Source organism: Sturnus vulgaris, chromosome 7 (assembly GCF_052056855.1).
Source record: "Sturnus vulgaris isolate bStuVul1 chromosome 7, bStuVul1.hap1, whole genome shotgun sequence".
NCBI lineage: Eukaryota > Metazoa > Chordata > Aves > Passeriformes > Sturnidae > Sturnus > Sturnus vulgaris.
In genome coordinates, this window is record NC_142249.1 from 14,072,480 (window position 1) to 14,092,566 (window position 20,087).

The 20,087-nt window shown below is 41.1% G+C and overlaps 1 protein-coding gene across 1 annotated transcript in view; it reads right to left on the reverse strand.

Annotated features, from left to right (window-relative positions):
• SATB2 (SATB homeobox 2) overlaps window positions 1-20,087 on the reverse strand; it is a 129,307-nt gene that overhangs the window by 43,641 nt on the left and 65,579 nt on the right. Inside the window, exon 7 of the mRNA XM_014879499.2 lies at window positions 10,268-10,740. Coding sequence (XP_014734985.1) covers window positions 10,268-10,740 — 473 coding nt within the window. The remainder of the gene's footprint in view (window positions 1-10,267; window positions 10,741-20,087) is intronic.

Below are 20,087 nucleotides of genomic sequence, written 5' to 3' on the forward strand. Positions count from 1 at the left end.
ATTACATTTTTCTGCAATGATCAGTGTGGGCACCAGAAGGAATGGAGCTGGGAATGAAATCATGGTTAGCATCACTCAGAAGTGGGATGCAATAGAGAAGCTGGCTGGTGAAAAAGATCTGCTCTCTGGGGAAAAGTTTGAAGAATTTGCCGTGCTGGGCTGGTATCTTGTGCAACCTCAACACAACTGCAAGCTCATACCTGGCTTCTTCAGAGTTTACCACCTCTCAGAGAAGTTAAGGACATTTTAAAAAGCTTTCTAAAGTTTGACAGGCTCATAGACTGGGGGAGATTAATCAAAAAAGGAGCTTGAAGCCACAGCCCACGTGATTCCAAGTCCTTATTAAAATTTTCCCCTAAAGTCAGTAAAAAATTCTTCAAATGCAGTAAGTAAAGGAAATATTGGTTCTACCAATTCTCTAAATTTCTAATTCCTTGTGTCTTTGAAAGGATATTTATGTAAAACTTCTTTTTAAAAGAAAAACTCAACTTCCAAAACTAATGAGTTTAGTATGAAAGAAAGGGACCTGAAAGCTACTGGAGCTGACTCTAAGACAGTTTTTCTCCCTCCCATTTTAGCCTCACTAAATTTATGGTCCAATTTCAAAAATGGAGAGCAGAAACATATGTGAAAGCATGCCAGCAATTACTTTTCTGTGCAGTCATTGACTCTGTATGTAAATCAGAGGCTCACAGGTACGAGTGGCTTGTTCATGGCACTAAGAGGTATCTCAGTGCCTGAGATATCAATCCTTATGCTTGAAGGCTGTGTTTATCACCAGAAACACCTTATCATGGGGTAGATTTGGTGCCTGTGCTCCTGCTCCCATGAGGGTCTCACCCTGCCCTGTGACAGGGACTCAGCAGTGTTTTGCAGCACTGGTGTTCCATCAGCAGGGTGGGAGTCTCTCCTAAGGCAGGCACCTGCTCCAGGGGGGACTCGCTGCTTCCCCAGCACTGTGACACAGCAGCCCTGCTCCCCGTGCCCTGCTCCAGGCCCACAGGCAGGAAATCTGGCTGCCAAGAGGGTTTTTCTGCAGCTCTTCTAAGTGCTTTGGCAGCTTAGGGACCATGCAAACAGCAGGAGAGCTAATAAGAGAACTGACTCATGAGGGACAAATCTCATGTCCTCCTGCAACTGAAGATAAACAACAACGCTGGTAAACAGCAGCAGATAGCTGAGTGATAGGGGAGGACAATAAAATAAAGTGTCTTGAGAGTAATAACGTTTACAATAATATAATTCTGAGCTACTGAAGTATACGCAAACTAACCAGTGAGCAACATTATAAAAAATAGAGTGATATTAAATAATCTGTTCAGCCTTTTTCTCACCTGCAACAAATTAGGCTTTCAATATGCAAAACATCTTCCTTCCAGAAAAACAAATGATCATGATTTCATTTAATTGTAATTTAATGAGGCATAATGTATTTTTTAAAGTGATATACACCAGGTGTGTGGTGAGGAAACTGGCCCAGCCAGACAAACCCTACTATTTCTATTTTCAAGAAAACCCTAAAGCCAGCCAGAGACTGTTTTCATTTCTGCAAATTATGTTCCTGCTGGAGGGGGTGAGGAAGGGAAACCCGCAGCATTCATAGATTTCTTATAAAATTCCACTGGCTAAATTAGCTCATTCCGACTTACTTACATCTCACATATTAAAAAATAAAAACAAAAAAATTGGCAGTTTGCAGAGTAACCAATTCTGCAAACCTAAAAGATTATCTTCAGGGACTAGAAGGTCTCAGTATGACTTTAAATAGCCAAACAGATCTTCTACATAGAACACAGCTCCCAGGACACATTTTAGGACATGTAGCTTGATAATATATATCATTGCTTTTCCACTCCTCTGCATCATTTTTAAACCGGCTGCTGAAGAGGCAACTGATGAAGTTTAATGTTCACACAGGCTGTCCTTGCAAACAAGGGGTGTGATCACCCTGAGACAAGGGCTCTGCACAGCCTGGTTTACCCTTGGAACTTGCACTGTTTTTAAAATTACACACTGGATCCATAACTGACTTTAAGAAAATAATACCTGTGGTGGAGAAAAAAGCACATGTCCAATCAAAACAAAAAAAGTCACTGAATCTATTTAAGGAAGGAGTAATTTTGACTGTGTTTTTTCAAACTAGCTGAAATGCAGTCCCTTCAGGCCAGCAAAGTCACTGTCACAGGGGTTTGCTTTGTATTTATTCTATGAAACCCCACTTGTAAACTTTTTTACTTTTATTAACTACAGGATTTCCAGGACAAACAACCCAAACCTCACTGGCACCTAGTCTTTTTTTAAGCAGCTTCTGAGAGATGATGCAGTACAATGTGGAGTGAATGTCATTCCAGCTGACTGATATTTAGTGGACCAACTGACCAGCCCCTGAGGCAGACACAGGCTTGACCAAAGCACACAGAAGGTGAGCAAAGCCTCTGTGGCCTCTTCCCAAAGGGCTGCTGCTCAGGCCTGGAAAGGTGTCACTGACATCTCAGTGGGACAGCAGACTGCAGTGACCAAAGGCAGGACAATTTTGCAACAGGAACTTTTGAAAAGCATTGTGGATGGCGGTGAGGCAGTGCTGCTGGAATGCAGCCCAGGCACTCGTGCCCTGGGGACAGAGGAGAACCAGGGCCATCAGACAGCAGGAGACTCCCAAGCACTGCACAGGGCCTCACACACATCAGGTTCGATGACCTGGATACAAGTCATGCTCTCCCTCTTACAGACCTAAGCCATTTGACTACAAAACCAGGCACTAATGTTAAAGAGGTTCAGAATAGGCTTTGGACAATCAAAACACTGGCCAAGGCAAAAATTTAAATAAACTCAACTAATGTGCTAAACCTCAGTTTATATGTTCTGTATAAGGAAATTATATATATGAAGGACTGAAAAAGCACGAACACTTTTTCAGACTTTCAGTCTATTTGTGCCTCTCCATACTTCAGTTATGGCCAAAAGCAACAGAGAAAATGCTGAAATACTAGAAAAATATTGCTTCTGCAGTGCTTAAAAGTTCCAAGTACTTTTAAGTCCTGCACTTGTACTGACAAGCCTTAATAGAAAAGCTATTCTGCTTTCCATCAGGGATAGATGTGATCCTGAGCAGGATGAGAAAACAGAGATTTAGTGAATTTCAACATCTGGATCTTAAATGTCAGTGATGTCAACCTGTCCCCTCTCAGCACACAAGGCCTGTTTCCAGCAGGGAAAGCAGCACCCAGGGAACCCCTGGTTAGCTACACATTTCTGCTGAGCTACATCATAACTGTACCTTGAGCATACAACAACAAACTTGATTTTGCCAGGCTAAAATGACCATTTCTATTTACAGTTGTCTGCTACCTGCAGTTGCAAGCTGGAGGCAGCAGGTCAGTCCAAGAGCTCTGCAGCAGAAGCACTAACTTCTCACAACCCTTCAAAGAAATAAAGCATTTCCACCTGCTGTGTTTTTCTCACATCACGGCAGGATTTTACCACAACACCTCTCTGCCTCTCTGCATTTACTTCAGGTCTCACCTCCAATATTATCTTCTGGGCTGAACAAGATACATTCAACAATTCTGAAATACTTCTCTTTGCCTCTAAGTATACAGCACTCTTCAAGAACCTCTATATGAAGTACTTGTAGGCTTCTTAGGACTCAAGCTCATTTTCAAATGCTCCCTTGCTTTCTTTCTATTCCCTTGCATCTCTTCTAATTCCAGCTAGGATATGAAGCAGAAGTGCTGGAAGTCTATCAGAAATGCTTATCCTGGCAATGGGTCCAGTCCAATTTTGCTGAACAAAACTGCTTTAGATAATCAGTGGAAAATTTTGAGTGGTTAGCCAAACCAAGCACCTTCATATCCATTGTGTCACAGTTTCCATCAGGCAGAAGTGTTTTTGTACCATGCTCCCTGACCAGCTCTTCTTTCTCAATAGTCAAATGTGTGGTGCTACATTTGTATCCGTTTTACAAACCTCAGAGCTTAGAGGACTCTGACTGAGGCTAACTCTCTGTGAATGGGAGATCAACAGTCTCCCGAGTACATTTCAGTGTACACCTCACATCAGTCCTTCATTTAGAAGAAATCTTCTGATCCCCACATTCAGTGCCTACAGCCAGAGTATGAGCCTTGTTCTTAAACTCATTTAACTAATGCTAAAATACATACATCTCAGGAGAGAGCTGCTTAGGCACAAAGCATTTAGAGGCTGATTTGAATAAAACTTATACAGGGTGCAACAATGACAATTTGATTTTTATTATTAAAAATGAAGTGTTTAAATCCTCAAAGAAAACGGCTTTATTGCATTAGTTTAATAAAGCGTCTTTTTTTATTATGGTATCTGTTTTTATGAGGGAAGACAGGATGTGCATGCAGATCTGAATGTGGATGCATGTGGAAAAGGAGGCAGAGAAAGACCAACCACCTGCATTCCATTTATATGACACGTGTGTCAGACCTTTATCCTGAAATATGATGGAAAATGAGCAAAGACACACAGCTTGTGCACACTGTAGATTTGTGCCCTTGCTTCCTAGGCTCAGGACTCCTGTGCATCAGCTGAGCAGGCAGCATCCACCTCCTACAATTCTGAAAGCCTGACTCACATGCTACTTACGATCTTTTCATTCAGCCTATTGAATACAATTAAGTTAATTGAAACTGAAATTTCGGGCAGTGCAAAACCCACTGTTGGAACAAATATCCCATGTACCAAAAATCTGCAATTTATTAAAGTAAGCACTTCCCTTACAGACTGCCTTCTTTCCTATGAGTACAACAGAACACTGCTTATGCCACATTACACCCAAGAATAAAACAAGCAGGCAGCATGAAAGGATTTCAAGCCGTAAGAGAGAGTTTTCTAAGAGGGTAAAAACCAATAAAAAATCCCCCCAAAAACCCAAACCAGAAGCCTTGCTAATTGAAAGTCTGTGCACAATGGGGCAGACACCATAGCGATGAATGCAGCATGACTGTCTCAGTAGATACTAGGCAGAGAATTCAAGTTCCTTGTGTTCCTCTCATTTGAGTTAAAGGGAAAATAATTTGTAAAAGGAATTCTGTCCAGGATTTGGCTCACAAGCAAATAGAGGTGGAAGAGTCAGTTACTTCAACAAACCATGTTTCTGATCTTAATGCCTTGTAGAGGACTCTTTTCTGAACCCACTTCCATTTGGGGGAATTTTGCCAAAGAAAGCAGAATTAAAACGAGTAGTCGCAACCTAAAGCCTTACTTCCTTAGCAACCAGACTACTGCTGTCAGAGCTCCCAAACCCACCCCAAATAGGTGACCAGTGACACCTTGGTATGCCAACAAATGTTATTTCCTTCTTCCTCATTGCAGAAACCTGGACTTGCCTGCAGTTGCACCCAGCATCAATCCTGTGTTCCCCTATGCCTCAACCAACACCTGCAGCCAAGGTGTGACCAAATCCCTTGAACAAGGAGGATCAGTGCAGCTTATTTCATCATAAACTTCACTACATCTGAAGCTGGTGGAGTTTCCCCCTCCTCAGGCTGTTACTTCCTTTAATCCAAAGAGACGTGGCTGGCACCAGCTACCCAGGCAGGAGCTGTGCTGGGTGTGTGCTGCTTTCCCATCTGCAGGCTGGGAAGCCATTGCTCCCACATGGAGCTACTCAGGGCAGGAAGGAGGGAGCAATGCTTTTTGGGAAGAAAGTTACAAGCAGCCTGAACACGCAGGTGGTTTTATCCAGCTCTCTTTGTATCTGGCCCCACAATGACTCGATTTAAAAAGCCTCCGATTCAAGGATATTTCCAGTTTTGGTGACTGTTCTGTTAAACAAGCACTGGCCACTCGCCCAAACATTTTACTAGTTTTGGCTATTATGTCACAACATTGGCAAAAAAAAAAGATTCTTGAAAAAGATAAAGATACAAACTGAAACACTCCTTCATTCTGTAGGCTTTGCAGTCCACTGGGTACTCCCAAGAAGAGCAGGAGTTCACTGATCAAGTGATTTAAACTGTCTGGACCCTTACAAAGAGCCCAGTAAACTGTCCTGACTACAACTCCATGAGCCTGCAGCAAACAGGAATGCTGAGCAAACGAGAAGAAGAATAATATGTTCATTTTCTGTATGCAGAACAGAATTCAAATTACCTATTTTCCAATTTGTATTTTGAAGAGTGGAATAACTTCAGTCCCTCCAGATTTGCTGAAAAGCTCTCCAGCAAAGCACAAGGTAATTTTTCACGCATTTACTTTAAAATGCTCCTCTTAGTACTACTTTTTTCTGTAACCAACACCACCTACCAATTTATCAAAACATTACAACCTGCAATAAGCAAGTTCTGGTTATTACAACCTTTTGGTTCAGATTGGAATCTGAATGCTGCATTAGGAGACAATAAACTGCAGGATGGTACAGGGACTCTGCCCTGAGGATGGGCCAAACTCCATGTAAGTATTCTCCAAGGAAAAGTCCATAGCCCTTGTCCTGCCTCCCATTTCAGAGTATCTCCACTAGCCAATGTGGTACTCATGGTTTCAGGGGCTACCTATCACCTGGAAGTTATCCTGATGCAAAGACAATGCAGGCTTCAGCCAAGTAAGCATTTTTTGAGAACTCCAGCCTGCACTGGAGCAGTACTGCACTGTACCGACAGCCTTTTGACTTCACTACACTGTCTGAGACCAAAGAGAGACATCAGCTCCCTCTGTGCACTAAAACCTCCTCACCCTCTACAGTCTGTATATTGCAGACACTTCCTTCACTCATGAGCTTTGACTGCTTTTAAAAATGTGCACAGGGCAATTCCAAGTGTGAGGTACACCTGCTCTGACAGTTGTACTTCTCTTACAGATTTTACAGTATTAATCAGAACTTTTTTTTTTTTTTTTTTCTCAAGATTGAGTGGCTTTATACAACCAGAAAGTGCCAATGTCTTACAGAACTCAAACCTTTCCCTAAAGACTGTTTGAGAAACAACTTCAGCTTGGCTTCAGGCCTATGTGCCTTATGAAGATGCCTTCCATTTTAAAGGTATCACATATGACTATCCGGGTGTTTCACGGGCCTCAAAAAGCTTCAATTCAAATGCACTCACACTCCTGCATGCAGTTTTTAAGGTCCAGCTTAGTGAACTGTCAGTTCATAGCAGCAGTCTGAGCAGAAGGAACAAACTATTTCACTAAACAACACATTCTTCTGACTTAGGGGTCAGAGGCAAGAGGGAGCCAAAGCCAAGGATCCTGGCCATAAAACATCTGGGCACAAATAATGCCATTATACACAAGCAAGAAACGGAACCTCCTGCCTCAATAATTCTGCTAACTGCCTTAGCCACGGCAAGCTCTCTCCAAGCTACAAGAGCAGCAAAGGCTCAATAGGGTGTCATTCCAAAAGGCACCATTCTCATCCATTGCTGAGCAGATTGTAGGCAACACCATCTTAGACAAACATGGTAGTGTGCACCACCATTTTAAATATTTTGAAGGTTGTGTAGAAATTTCTTTCCTATTGAAAAATGTAATCAAAACCACCTGCAATAATTACATTGTCTCTGTGTGTGCTTCTACCCATCCCATGTGGTGAATAAATAGGTATTTAGATTCCACAATAGTGTGAATTAAAATTATGACACTGAGCCCCTAAATATAAGAAGAAGCAGAGGTTAGCCCAAGAAACTTACTAAATATCAGGCATATGCACTTTGAGGGTTCTTCATTCACACTTTCAAATGAATAGGAAAATTCTCACTTTGGAAATTTCTGTTTGAAAGAAACCCTCTTCATGGCTAACTCAGCCTGGGCCAGCTCCTTGCCAAACAGCCTGTGCAGCTCTCCTGTGCATACAGCAGGTACTAAACTGCCTGATATTCAGTCTCCACGTCAGTGGGAGCACTGAGCTCCAGGAAGTGTACAGAACTTGTCACAGAGCCTGAAGTGCTTTGTTTTCACGTGTGCAGACAACATGCTCACAGGTATATGCAAATATTGTTGTCTTCAGTTACGTATTTCCAACTTCAAGAGGAAGATTTGGATGTTTCACAAACCATACAATTTCATCTCTCCTTCTGCCCCTCCTCACATTCTCCCTCCCACACGCACATGCATACGTACAAGTGTCAGCCACTTGTTCTGATGGACTTAGCCTAGTTTGGATCAAAGCTTCCTCTACTTCATTTAACAGATTTGCTCAGATGGAAGGTCTCAAGGGAGAAATAATGTTAGTAAGAAGGGGCTTTTCAGCATTGAGTATGTAGGTCATTGGACTTTAAAATAAATTAGGGAATAGTTTATCTATTAAACAAGCCTCACAGTACATATTTCATGAAGCTATACTTAATTATAGGCTAATGTGCACCACAGAGCTACCATGAAGAAAGATTAAGCAGTGGCCCATAATGCAGTGATTAATACCATTATTAGCTGTCTGGCACACAGCATCTATTATTTGGTACCATCAGGAGAAACAAAAGACCTCCAGTTTCCAATGCTGGCACTTCTGTGAAATGCAACAAACCCAAACCTTTCCAGAGAGAAACACACGCCTCTCTATACCTTGGAGGCAGCAGAAGAGATGCATGGAGGTGAGAGTAAACTTGAATTTCCACTCCAAGAGCCTTTTATAGAGTTTGCTTCTCCACCATGGATATGTGGGAATATCCCACACCTTCTACTGTGCAGTGCAATACTGACTGCCCAAGCCCCTCTTCTTATACCCTGAACAGTCCCTGATTTGAGGGGAGCTTGATTTGAGTTGGAATTAAGGAAATATAAGTGTGTGTCTATACTCTTTTGCTACAGTTATGGCTCCTGGGGGCATGATGCACTAAATGTAAGACCACTGATCTTCTGTATTAGGGTGCTGTTGACTAACAAAATACCGTTGTAAGATGAGCAAATCTTTTATGGATGCTGTAAGACTTGTAGGAATGTTCTGGAATCAGTAAGTATATCATATTACCTATGATGGAGGGCTAAGAAGCAGGCAATATCTTACTTGCTGGGGAATGAGCCTTTGATTTAATAGCAGACTTGGGCATTACCAGCCCAGGTCTCCCAGTGTGGCTAAAGGAGAGCTTCATGTTCGTTGACAGTGACAAAATCCTCACTGGCAATGTTACTGCTGACCCCTTGCTCCAGTTCAGAATATGTCATTCTGTCAATACCATCCACCTTGATTATACCAGGCTTTATATACAACGGGTTATGATCCCAGAGGGATGAAAAGCTTTTCCAAATTAAAAGCAGCATTTTAAAGAGGAAATACTCATACATTCCTATGTAGTTTTCATTTGATATCCTCAAGGCTAACCCCAGAACTCAAGTGTTTTTCTCTGAGTGCAGCCATCTTATGAATTTAATGGAAGAAGGGAAGTAATAAAATGTGTTCCATACTTTAATTAGTTCCCTCATAACATGGCATTTCCAAAATGGCAGTGCCAAAGAAAATCATTAATGTAGGAGAACAGACGAAGGTACTGTATGGGGCAAGGGACAGACCTCCTAGAGATACACACTCCTCTGTTTCTTGTCTTGCTGGTTAATCTTACCTCAAAGCTACACAAATTTTACTCCAGCTACACAAAAGGAATTCGTAACAATATTAAATATTAAGCCATTTTCCATTTCTTAAGCCTTGCTACAGAGTATCACAATTGAGAGATCACATGTTGTATCCTGCAGGATAAATGTAAATGGCCTGTCTTTCTAAGCACACATTCACCTTGGGTACTCCAGGTGCCCAGGCTTAAGCTGATACTATCATACAATCATTTCAACATCTGCATTTCACTAAGTGAGTGAGAAAACCTGTGTCAGATATATGAAAGCAAAGACAATCTGATACAAAAGGCAAACACTTTTCCCAGCACACTTGCCTTACACATTTCTTGTGGGAGCAGCCTCTGGCACTAGTTGTGACATCAGTTGTACCACAGGAAGGAATTGAGGAAGTGTCAGAAGGAAGCCCAAAAACACCTCTGACCCTCAGTCTCTTATTACCTCTTCCTGGCAATCAGGCAGGGGGAAATGTGGAAGTTTACAACCACAGAGAGGAGCTCAGGGAAGAACTCCCATAAGCAGAATGACTGCTAGAGAACAAAGCTCAGGTAACAGCCCAGGAGTGGCCAAATGCAGAACAGAAACAGCCCTGTTCAAAACTGACAAAGAGACTGGAGAAAGACTGAGAGTGGTTTGACCTGTTCCTATGGCACACCCCCTGCCCCGATCTCCAACAATCACACAGCCCCATAAGAGCCACAGCTTTGCCCCTTCTCGGTTATAGAACAGAAATCGATACCTGTGTGCGGTTGAATGCTACTCTTGCAAAGACAGCTTGAGACACACTGGCTCTCTTCAGCTCATCTCTGACTTGCTGGTAAATATCTGGAGAGACTTCCACCGATGAATTTGATGGCTCTGGTTTGACAGCTCTAGGGATGGGTGGATGATTCAAGAACTGCTGGTTGATGGCCTGTGGGTGCTGGTGAGCCAAGAGTCGGCTGACAGCAATCTGCTGGTTTATCAGATGGGCCATGGCTATCTGCTGCCTCACCAGTTGTGGACTGAGCTGAGGAGACAGGAGCCCAGGGTTTATCATTGTTTGCATCGTTGGCACTTGGTTTCGGATTGGAGTACTGTGGTGAATTTGGCCATGAGGAGACTGTTCATTAGATTTTCCCAAAGTTGCCAGCTGGTTGATATTTGGTAAGTGCATGGGACGTTGACCAAGAACACAATAGTCTGAAAGGTTTTCTCTTTCCACTCTTTCCACTGTTAAAAGAGAAAAATCAGCTTGCTGTCATTTCAGTTTGCACTTAGGGCAAGGACTATATTGCAGGTGACTGCACACAACAGCACTTGCTTTACCTTATAAGTCTACACTTGCATAGAAATATCATAGAAACATAAGCAAAAGAAACACAAAGTAAAAGCAACACGAATAATTAACACTCCTTTGGACTTCCCAGGCTTCATCCACAGCTCATGAAGACTCCTTACAAACCAACAGCAGGTATCCTCTCCGGCCTCCTTCCCTAAAGAAATAAGCTTGGACACTTCCATTTATACTGTTACTAACATTCGAATCTGTCACAGCAAATTGATTAACCTTTAAGAGTGGTCAGTGTTTCACAATGACTGGCATCTAGGTAAAGGAAAAGAAACTCTAATTGGTATCCACTCACACAAACCAAATAGAAACAAGGTCATTCCCTGTGCAGCCCATGGCACTGCTTCTCATTACAAACTTGGCAGCTATTGTCTTTTCCACATAAACTCTACCTTGCACTGTGTGTGGATAAAGCTATTTGGTACTATCAGCTCACCCAGGTGCACCACAGCAGATTCATGCTGGTTGTGTGAAAGCATATTACAAAACAGTGAAATTCACACATGAGAAAGGTTTAAAGCAATGGCTCCTATGGCCAAAGCCTCACTGCCATGAGTCTGTGCAGCAACTTTAAAGCACTTCTGCACAAATGCCCGCTTGAAAGAAAGTGCCTTCGCTGTTTTCAAGAACTTTGTTCAGCACAACAGTGATCTTTAAGTGACGTCATGTCACAAAAAATTAAACAGTACACACTAAATGCATATACTGTAGTTTTATTTACTGATGTGCATTGTCCCTGTTAAATATCTTATGTCAGGAATATCCCAGTATCTTTCCAGGTAACTGCAAAACAAATGCATATATTACAAAATTAAATTTTCTCCAGAAGTACCATTTGAAATAGGAAATTAAGTTTAGCAAGTGCATAAATGCAACTCCTACCTAGATAATTTTAAACAATCAGAAGTCATTTTACAATAGGCTGCAGATTCCATAAGCGTCCCTACATGCAACTGAATTGGTATTTTTATATTGATCTGATATAAAAGTGTTTAAAAACATGCATCATAGAAAACCACTACCTCATTCCTGTATTGGTCACAGCAAATAACAAGACAGGATTTATTTCAGAAAGGTCATAATAGTATTGTAACTTGTGTAATGATTAACAACTGTACAAGGTTTTGAACTCTTTTTAAAATCCTAATCTATTTAAAGCTTTGCAGCTTTACACAGTTAATACTCAGAATGACAGCTTACTGATGACTTGCTCTGTTTTCTTCTAAATAGAAAGACAGTTCTTTTCATGTTCCAGAGTTCATCTAAGACAGAGAGGGAGTCATGCCCTGAACATATACAAACACACAGTTACTATCTTTAGAACTGATACTCTGGAACATCACAAGTACTGAATTTTACAACTAGGTGAATTAATATCCAAGATTTCCTTGTAAGAAGTTTTAAATCACTCTTCCCTTTCTTTAAAAGGAAAATCCCATAACATCTTTAGCTTTCTATTAAATAATTGCATAAAAAAATTAAAAATAAAAATTAATTTCAAATACTACGAATTCCACTTTTCCACAATGTTTCCAAACCCAACTGAATTTCTAAGTAAGTGTTTACTTGCATTTCAACTATGAAAGGCAATGCAAAACGTGTGATACACAAATATTGTCAGCAAATGACCATTTTGCTCTGTTGCTCACAGGCTGTCAGATACATAATACATAAGAGTATTTCATCTTGCTGAAAATACTGAAAATCCCTATTCAAAAGCTGCTCCTCATGATGTCAGTAGGCCTCCATGAAATGTGGTACAGAAAGCTCTATACCACTTCAGGCACAGACACGAAATTAATGTGAAACATTCAATAAGAGTAGTGCTAATTCCAGGGATGGACCCAACACCAATCCAGAGGTTGAGCAGGGGAGTGAGGAGGGGCTGCTTCATCACAGTCTCAACGTTCTGCAACATGGATTATTCAGAGCCAACATGGCCATTCCATTGCCTCCTCAGCCCCTCTGCACTAAGCCTGCACCTGAGTAATGCCATTAAATGCACACAGTTGCTAGCCAAATGCAATTATTCCAATGGTACAATAGCTACTTGGCAGGTGTAAGTAGAATAAAGCTGTTGTTCCGTGTAATGAAATACTTGGAGCATCCTGCTACATCACTGACAACCCTAAAAATAGAGTCCTTCCGCTAGGAGTTTCAGAAGAGCTGAAGAAGTTCTGAACTATTTGTAGTTTGAGAAGCACACAGAGAATAAGTCACTGAAATCAACAAATTATTACTTGTTAGAACATAAAAACAGTAACCAAGTGTTTTTGAAAACTTGGTGAGAAATAAATATAAATAACATTCACTTTCTGGGCTGAACCACATTTGCCAAGTTTCCACCCACTCTTGACTTCAATGCCAAGTTATAAACCCCTATAAAAATAAAGTTTAAGATGAAAAGGCTGCCAAGGCTGTTAATCTCTGCAGTGCTACTTGGAATTACACAAAACATCACCTGACTTGCTTCCATAGGTATATTTTTCCCTTATTATCAGTTTCCTTTTTTGATCACATCAGACTATACAGCCATGCATGTAGTCCCTATAAACAAACCAGATTCTAGTCACTTTGACCACTTTAGTAATAAAAGGTTACCATTAGCAGTTACGCTGGATGGAAAAAATGTGCATTACTCAACTCCTCAAAACTCTTTCCTTCTCTAACACATTGCCTGTATCTGATTCCCTGTTGTTCTTTGGTAACTATGGACTGGTTACCAAATCTGCAGGGTGAACAGGAGCAAGACTGAGACAGCCTTGAGATGGAGACTGGCCAGCCTGCCAGCAATTCTCTAAGAAAAAAGGAATACAGAAGCCAGAAAGCTTCTGTGTCACCAGCATTCTGCCTCAGATCTTCCTGAGACAGGGCTTGTACCTTTGCATCCTCTATTTTCCATGTTCATACTTGATTACAGTCTTTCCCTTGTTTGCTATTGTTCTACTCAAACTGGGGATATGTTCAGAGCTCTTGTAGTCCCATACTGATTGGAATATAAAACTGTACTGACTGGAATATAAATACCTGACGACAGAGCAGCAGGACCATACACTGGGAAGGGGCTCCAGGGATATGTGCTATCTACATTGAAGTGCTGCTGATAAACTACTTCTGCTAGCAATGCCTATGGTAGTTAAATAAAAGCTGGTTCAGGAGGCTGTTACCTACCTCCATCTGTGGTGTGACCACAGCAGAAGATATTGCAGTGTTTCCGTTTTTTCTCTGCATCGCTCACTTGGTATACAATTCTGCAGTTCTTTGCTTGAAGAGTTCATTTAAACCAAGTATGCAACAGCACTGTCATATTGCAGAGCCACCCAGCCTTCCAAAGCCAATCACTAGGTAGGCAGAGACTTGTGTCTGGACAACAGATACTGTGCTAAGCTCAGCAATTAGTCCTGAGAGCACTCCAGAATAGCATCTGCCCTTCATTTTTCTATACCTCCCTACAACATGTCACTACCTCTACAAGAGTCAGAAACCAACATAATCCCCAGAATGGGAGCAGCAAATTATTGTATTTGAATATTCCGTTCTCATCCTATAATGACTACCATGTGTGTCAATGTATTTCAACTCCATACTGAGTTAAAACTTCCTGGATACAGCACAAAAGGAATTCAGTGCACCCTTCCCCTGTGTGATGCTCTTAACCTCTAGCCCAATCTTCCTTGCAGAGTCGAGCAGCTGACGCAGACCACAGCACAATAGCTTGGGGTGGTCTGCATGCAACTTTCCATTTAAAATAAAACCAGCTCAAAAGATTTAAAATAAGATTTATTTCTTCACCTTCCCTTCCCCTCACACTTTATTTGCACTGAGTTGTTAATAGGAACATTCTGACAAACAGCCCGTGGGGCATTTAGGGCTTATGCGTGGCACTGAATTGACTGACAGCACTAGAAACCAAATTCCTATGCACAATAAGGGATGCAGCAGGGAGAGCAAGAGTGTAACACGTCTCCCAGCACTGCACCACAAGTGGGGACACAGAGGATCCGCCAGCGTCCATGACCCAGCGTGTCCGGAACTTTTCAGTCCCACAGGCACACAGGCACTTTGCCCCAGAGTAAGAAGAAGCTGGTAAAGAAACGTTTTGTAATAAGTTACTAGCCGGCAGAATTGCCATGCTTCAATTGTGACAGGATGTCACCACCCAGGGCTGTTCTCCAGTGCTTCAGTTTGCTTCTTTGTTTTATTTATTATTTAAAACCTGGTGATCATAAAAGCCATTTCTAGCAGTGGTCATGGCCAAGCTGGGAGAGCTCTGTGAACTCTAGTATACCCTGCACTAAGCCTGAGATAGAAAGGTTCCCACAATTTCTCCTGGCTTAGCACCATGCTGCTCACTGGAGCAAGACTTGAACTTTGGAGTTGTGCTTGGGGGACAAAGCACAGCACGGGCTCCACCTTGGAGAGACAGGGCTGCTGCACTACACCCAGAGGGTGCCCTCTTGCTTAGGCTACATAATGATGAACCACCACTTTGCAAATAACAGAACCACTCCAGAGCACAGGAGGTGCTTTTAAAGTGGTAATTCCGTATCTTTTTATCTGTAATTGGGTTAATTACTTATTTCTTTTAATCACAGCTCACTTAACCACTTCAGTGCAAAGGGCTGATCTGAGGAGTCTCATTTTAATTCAACATCTAATCTTTGTATTTACCCATAGTCATTTATTGGCTTCAGTGCCTGATCTCTGCCTAGGCCACTCAGCATTGGAGGAAAACCAGGTTGACTTGACAAGAAGCTGTAACTTTTAAAACCTTTCCCTTTCCCTACTCCTGCAGGACAGCACAGAACCTTGAAATAGCTATAGAGCACATACAGAAATTGTTTGGCCGCTGGCTGTGGGTAGCAAAGGCCTTTATCCAAGTCTAATGGAAAACAGACAGGAAAGGCCATTGTCTGTTCTTTGTTGAGTTGCAAACCATTCAGTTCCCACCAAAGCACAAATCACTAATTTTTTACTTAGAATCATTAAAAGTGGGCCTTTAACCACCAATCTGAGGTAAACTGAGCAGAGTATATTAACACTGCTGAGTCTCTTTGTGCAGTTGATTTTCTCATCCCTTATCCTCAAGACTAGCTCTGAGTCATCCCTTGGGACACAGGGATGCTAACATGTCTTCTGCCAGTTCTGCTTAAGCATAGGAAGTCAAATTCTTCATATGGGCTGCCCCTGGACTGCACTGCTTCCAAAGATGCTTGTCAGGAGAAAAGAATCATCATCTTACTTTTAGGTTTTTTTGGAGGGTTGTGTATGGGTTCAAGAGGCATACAGAAGCGTGAACTCAGCTCTTCATAATCATGCTAATACTGTCTGTCAAAAGGACACGCCAGATCCATTTGGCAGAGAAAGCCATTACACTGAAGGTATTCTAGTGACTACTTCTCTGACCCATGAATACTGGTTAGGTGAATGGAAAAGGAGATGCAGCGGAATCATTAATTTGAACTGTCTGACAGAAACAAGGTAGTACTGCTTTAGATGGACTGATGTTATCATCTGATATAAAAATATCTCCCTTCCTGTCAACCTATTGTAACAGGAGACCCAATCTTTTGTGGGTTTCTCAAAAGGGAGGTACAAATCTCCTAGATGGCCCAGTCCATTGTGCAATCCCTCTGGGAGATACACATGTATGTCTTCCTGATTCATAACATCAGAGATGGTGAAGGGAGGGAGACAGAGCATGAACATCATTAAGTCAGAAATGAAAGCTCTTCAGACAGAAGAATGCCATTCTGCTCTCGGAGTTATATATTCTATGAAATCCATGAGATCAGAGACACACTTTGCAGCTTTTCACACAGGAAAGCTTATGCCTGTAACTAAGCTTCAAGTTATCCTCCCGTTTCAAACTAATTTCCACTAATGCTTACTTTGTAAAAGTAACTTTTCTTCTGAGTTAACATGTTGCTGTTTGGCAGCACATAAATAATTTTTTTAAATAGGAAAAAAAATTAATTTTTGAGATTCAGAAGAACATGCTTGCTTTCTAGAAAATGGAGATGACCATTCTTTACTGAGAATTCAAAAGGGCAGAAGTCCCAGCTGCAGCAAAAACTGGTCCTCACTGAGAAAAACATAGGAACAGGAGACATTTGTTTAAAAAGTTCAGTGACGTGGTTTGAACAAGACATGGGACAAATGGCTAGACAGCTTCCCCACAGAAGAATTTCCAATCTTTACTGTGTGGCCTATGCTGCCTAAAGCAGCTCTGGCTGCAGCTCCAGCCACACACAGGCACAGGAGATGCCACTCAGCAAATCTCACATATCCTCTGCCACGGCACAGGCACTGTGGGCAGTGAGAGCCACTGCCACTCCAAAACACACACAAGCCAGGGAAGATATTCTGCAACGCTGAGATTCCTATATGCATTTACCTTAGATAAAAATTAGTCTTAATTAAAAAATCAACTCAAAGAGTGTATTTTAATTCTCTTTACAGAGAGGAACAGCCAAGAGGGCCACAACTCATACAGCCCCAGAACGCACGGCAGCAGCTAAACTGGTTATCAACAATACACATGCACAAGTCCCCCAAACTGACACTTAACATCATGGACAATGCTGAAATTAAAAATGCTAATGTGGGTGGGGAACAGCAGTCAAGGGGTCTATAATTCTTGCTGAATCTTGACACTTTTAACTTATATTTAAAGAGAGGCCACTTTTTCCTCATCATTAGTGAAAACTGATGAACTACTTTCCTCATAAAACAGCACAGCAGGCCACTGACTACGAGGATGTCGGAGTCAAGAGCTGATCTTCAGGTCATGTATGTCACCTAGATGCTGACAAGCTTGCCTGTGACTGATGTTATTTTCCTTCCCTTTTATAGAAAGTGAGAAAAGCCCCGTTTTTAGTGAAATGAATATACAGTAAGGAGTGTAAAAGTAAGCAAAGAAGAAAAGCCCCACAGCCGACCCTAAATGTTTTAGTACCAGAGTCACAACTAATATCCAAACAAGATATGAAATTCACTTCCTTTAAAAACTTAACATTTCTGCAAAACGTCAAGATATATGCATATAAATATGTAATATATATAAACCTCTCTACTTACATAGAGAGAAATAAATACACATGCATGTATCAGTAAAGAAGGTATTTTTAAAGTCAGAAACACTGTTCTGGTGTGCCTTTCTTTTCGTGAGGCTGCCACATCTGCTTCAGAGGAACAATTAAAAACTCTTCCTCAAAGCACATAATGACAGTTTTCCCCTGGCTCGCACTGGCATTATCACTGTATTGCAATCCTCAGTTCCTTCAGCCTGGAAACAAGAAAGCTGGGAGCCCTTCTGAATCCTGTTTCTAACCTCTCTGAACATACACTGGCCTCTAGGAACATATTAAAAGAGAAACAGATTGCTCTGTCTATCCATTATTGGAAGTGAGCAAACAAACTTTCAAGAATAAAAGAGCACATAAAAACAAATCAGTAATATTGGAAGAATCAAAGAGGAGCCAAAGCAGATTCTCAATTTAAGGAAGCTATGAAAGCTTTTTCTTACATTCTTGATCTGTTGAAACGAAATAATTGAGGCTTCTTCCTTTAAACTGAAAAGCTACATCATTCCACAAAAACTTTGAGACAGCCACAGTCTCAAAACTCACATCCACAGAAAGCTATATTTTGACAGACACTGATGGCAGGAGCAAAGATGACATGTTCTTCATACGCAGACAAAAAAAGTATGTCTTTTTATTTTTAAGTCCACAATGTATTTATTTCTTCCCGCTGCCTTCCTAACTTCCTCCCACCAAGCTAAGTTGTGTCATCAGGCAAAAAGAAAATATTCACACCAGTTAAGATTTTCAGTTGTGAAAGAATTCTGATACAGTGATAGTCCTTCTGATAAAAATAGAAAGCATAACACTTAGAAGTGAAATATCTATTGAGAAAGAGAGTTAAAATACATTCAAAATGCTACGAACCCAAAATACTAGGATTCAAGTAGGTAACTGGTACGAGTCTGATCCCTTGACAATTACCTGAATTGCATGGTTAAGTCCTGAAATACCTCTCTCCATACATACCTACATATGTATATATACATGCATGTAGTTACTTACAAAGTGTTGTTTTTATTCCTTTATCTATTTGTTAACCAAATTTAAAATCAATGCAAACCTTTCAAGCAATTATTAAAATCCTGCATTTCAACAATGCTGAATGCCTTCTCCCAGCCTCAGCAAGTTCAGCTTTGAGAGAAATCAGAGGAGCATTTAACAGATTGAGAGAAGCATCCCCGTGGGACTGCACAGGAGAAAGGCAGTTTGAGAACCACTGGAATAAGCCATTGGTCTATAGCTGTCATTGATTAGTATTTATTCGTTAGTAAAAAAATAAAGGGGATCTCTGATTCCTCATTGAGGCAGTTTTAAACATAATTAAGCCTTGTCATGTATGCACAACTTTGTACTAAAAGGCCTCGCATCCCTCAAGGAGACAAAATAAAAGTAAATAAGAAAGGGAAAGAGGCTTCACAGAGTAAGTAATATTAAATTACTTCATGGTGCATATTTTTAACAAAATCACAACACATACTGTACAGCTTATGTACCACCTCAAGTGATTACAGACATCCAAGAGGGCAAGAAGTCCACAGCAGAACTGTTAAGCTTTTTGTTTCCCAACCACTGTACACATTCCATTATAACTGTTTTAATATAAGCACTCCTTCAAATATACATGTGTATCCTAAAGAGACTGGAAAGAGCAGACATCCTATTATAATCCCCCTTATGTCCTCACACACACTTCAAGTGGCAGACCCAGGGCCAGGAGAAGACAAAAAGCCTCCATCCTCACACCTGCCAATTCCCAAATCTGGCTGTACACCAAGTCTTGTGCTGCTGAGTAAACTGTGAACATCTTAAAATCTTAAGGGGATGGGGCAGGGTGGGAGAAAAAATTCAAGAATTTTATTCTGGCATCATTTGACACAAGAAAAAAATCGCCATGCTGAGCTGAACTAACTGAAAACTTTTTTAGAATTATGAGCATGAAGTAGCTTAGCTGTCTTCAGTGAGTTCAATAGAATGTACACTGAGAATGTTTACTTGAGATTTGATACAATTCCATTTGTGTACAGCTTTTACATCTGTTGCTAATGATATCAAGATATTGATTGTACACTTTCTTATATTATTTAAACACTAACTATGCACTCAGCAACCTGATGCTTTTCTTCTTTTTCTTTTTTTCCAGA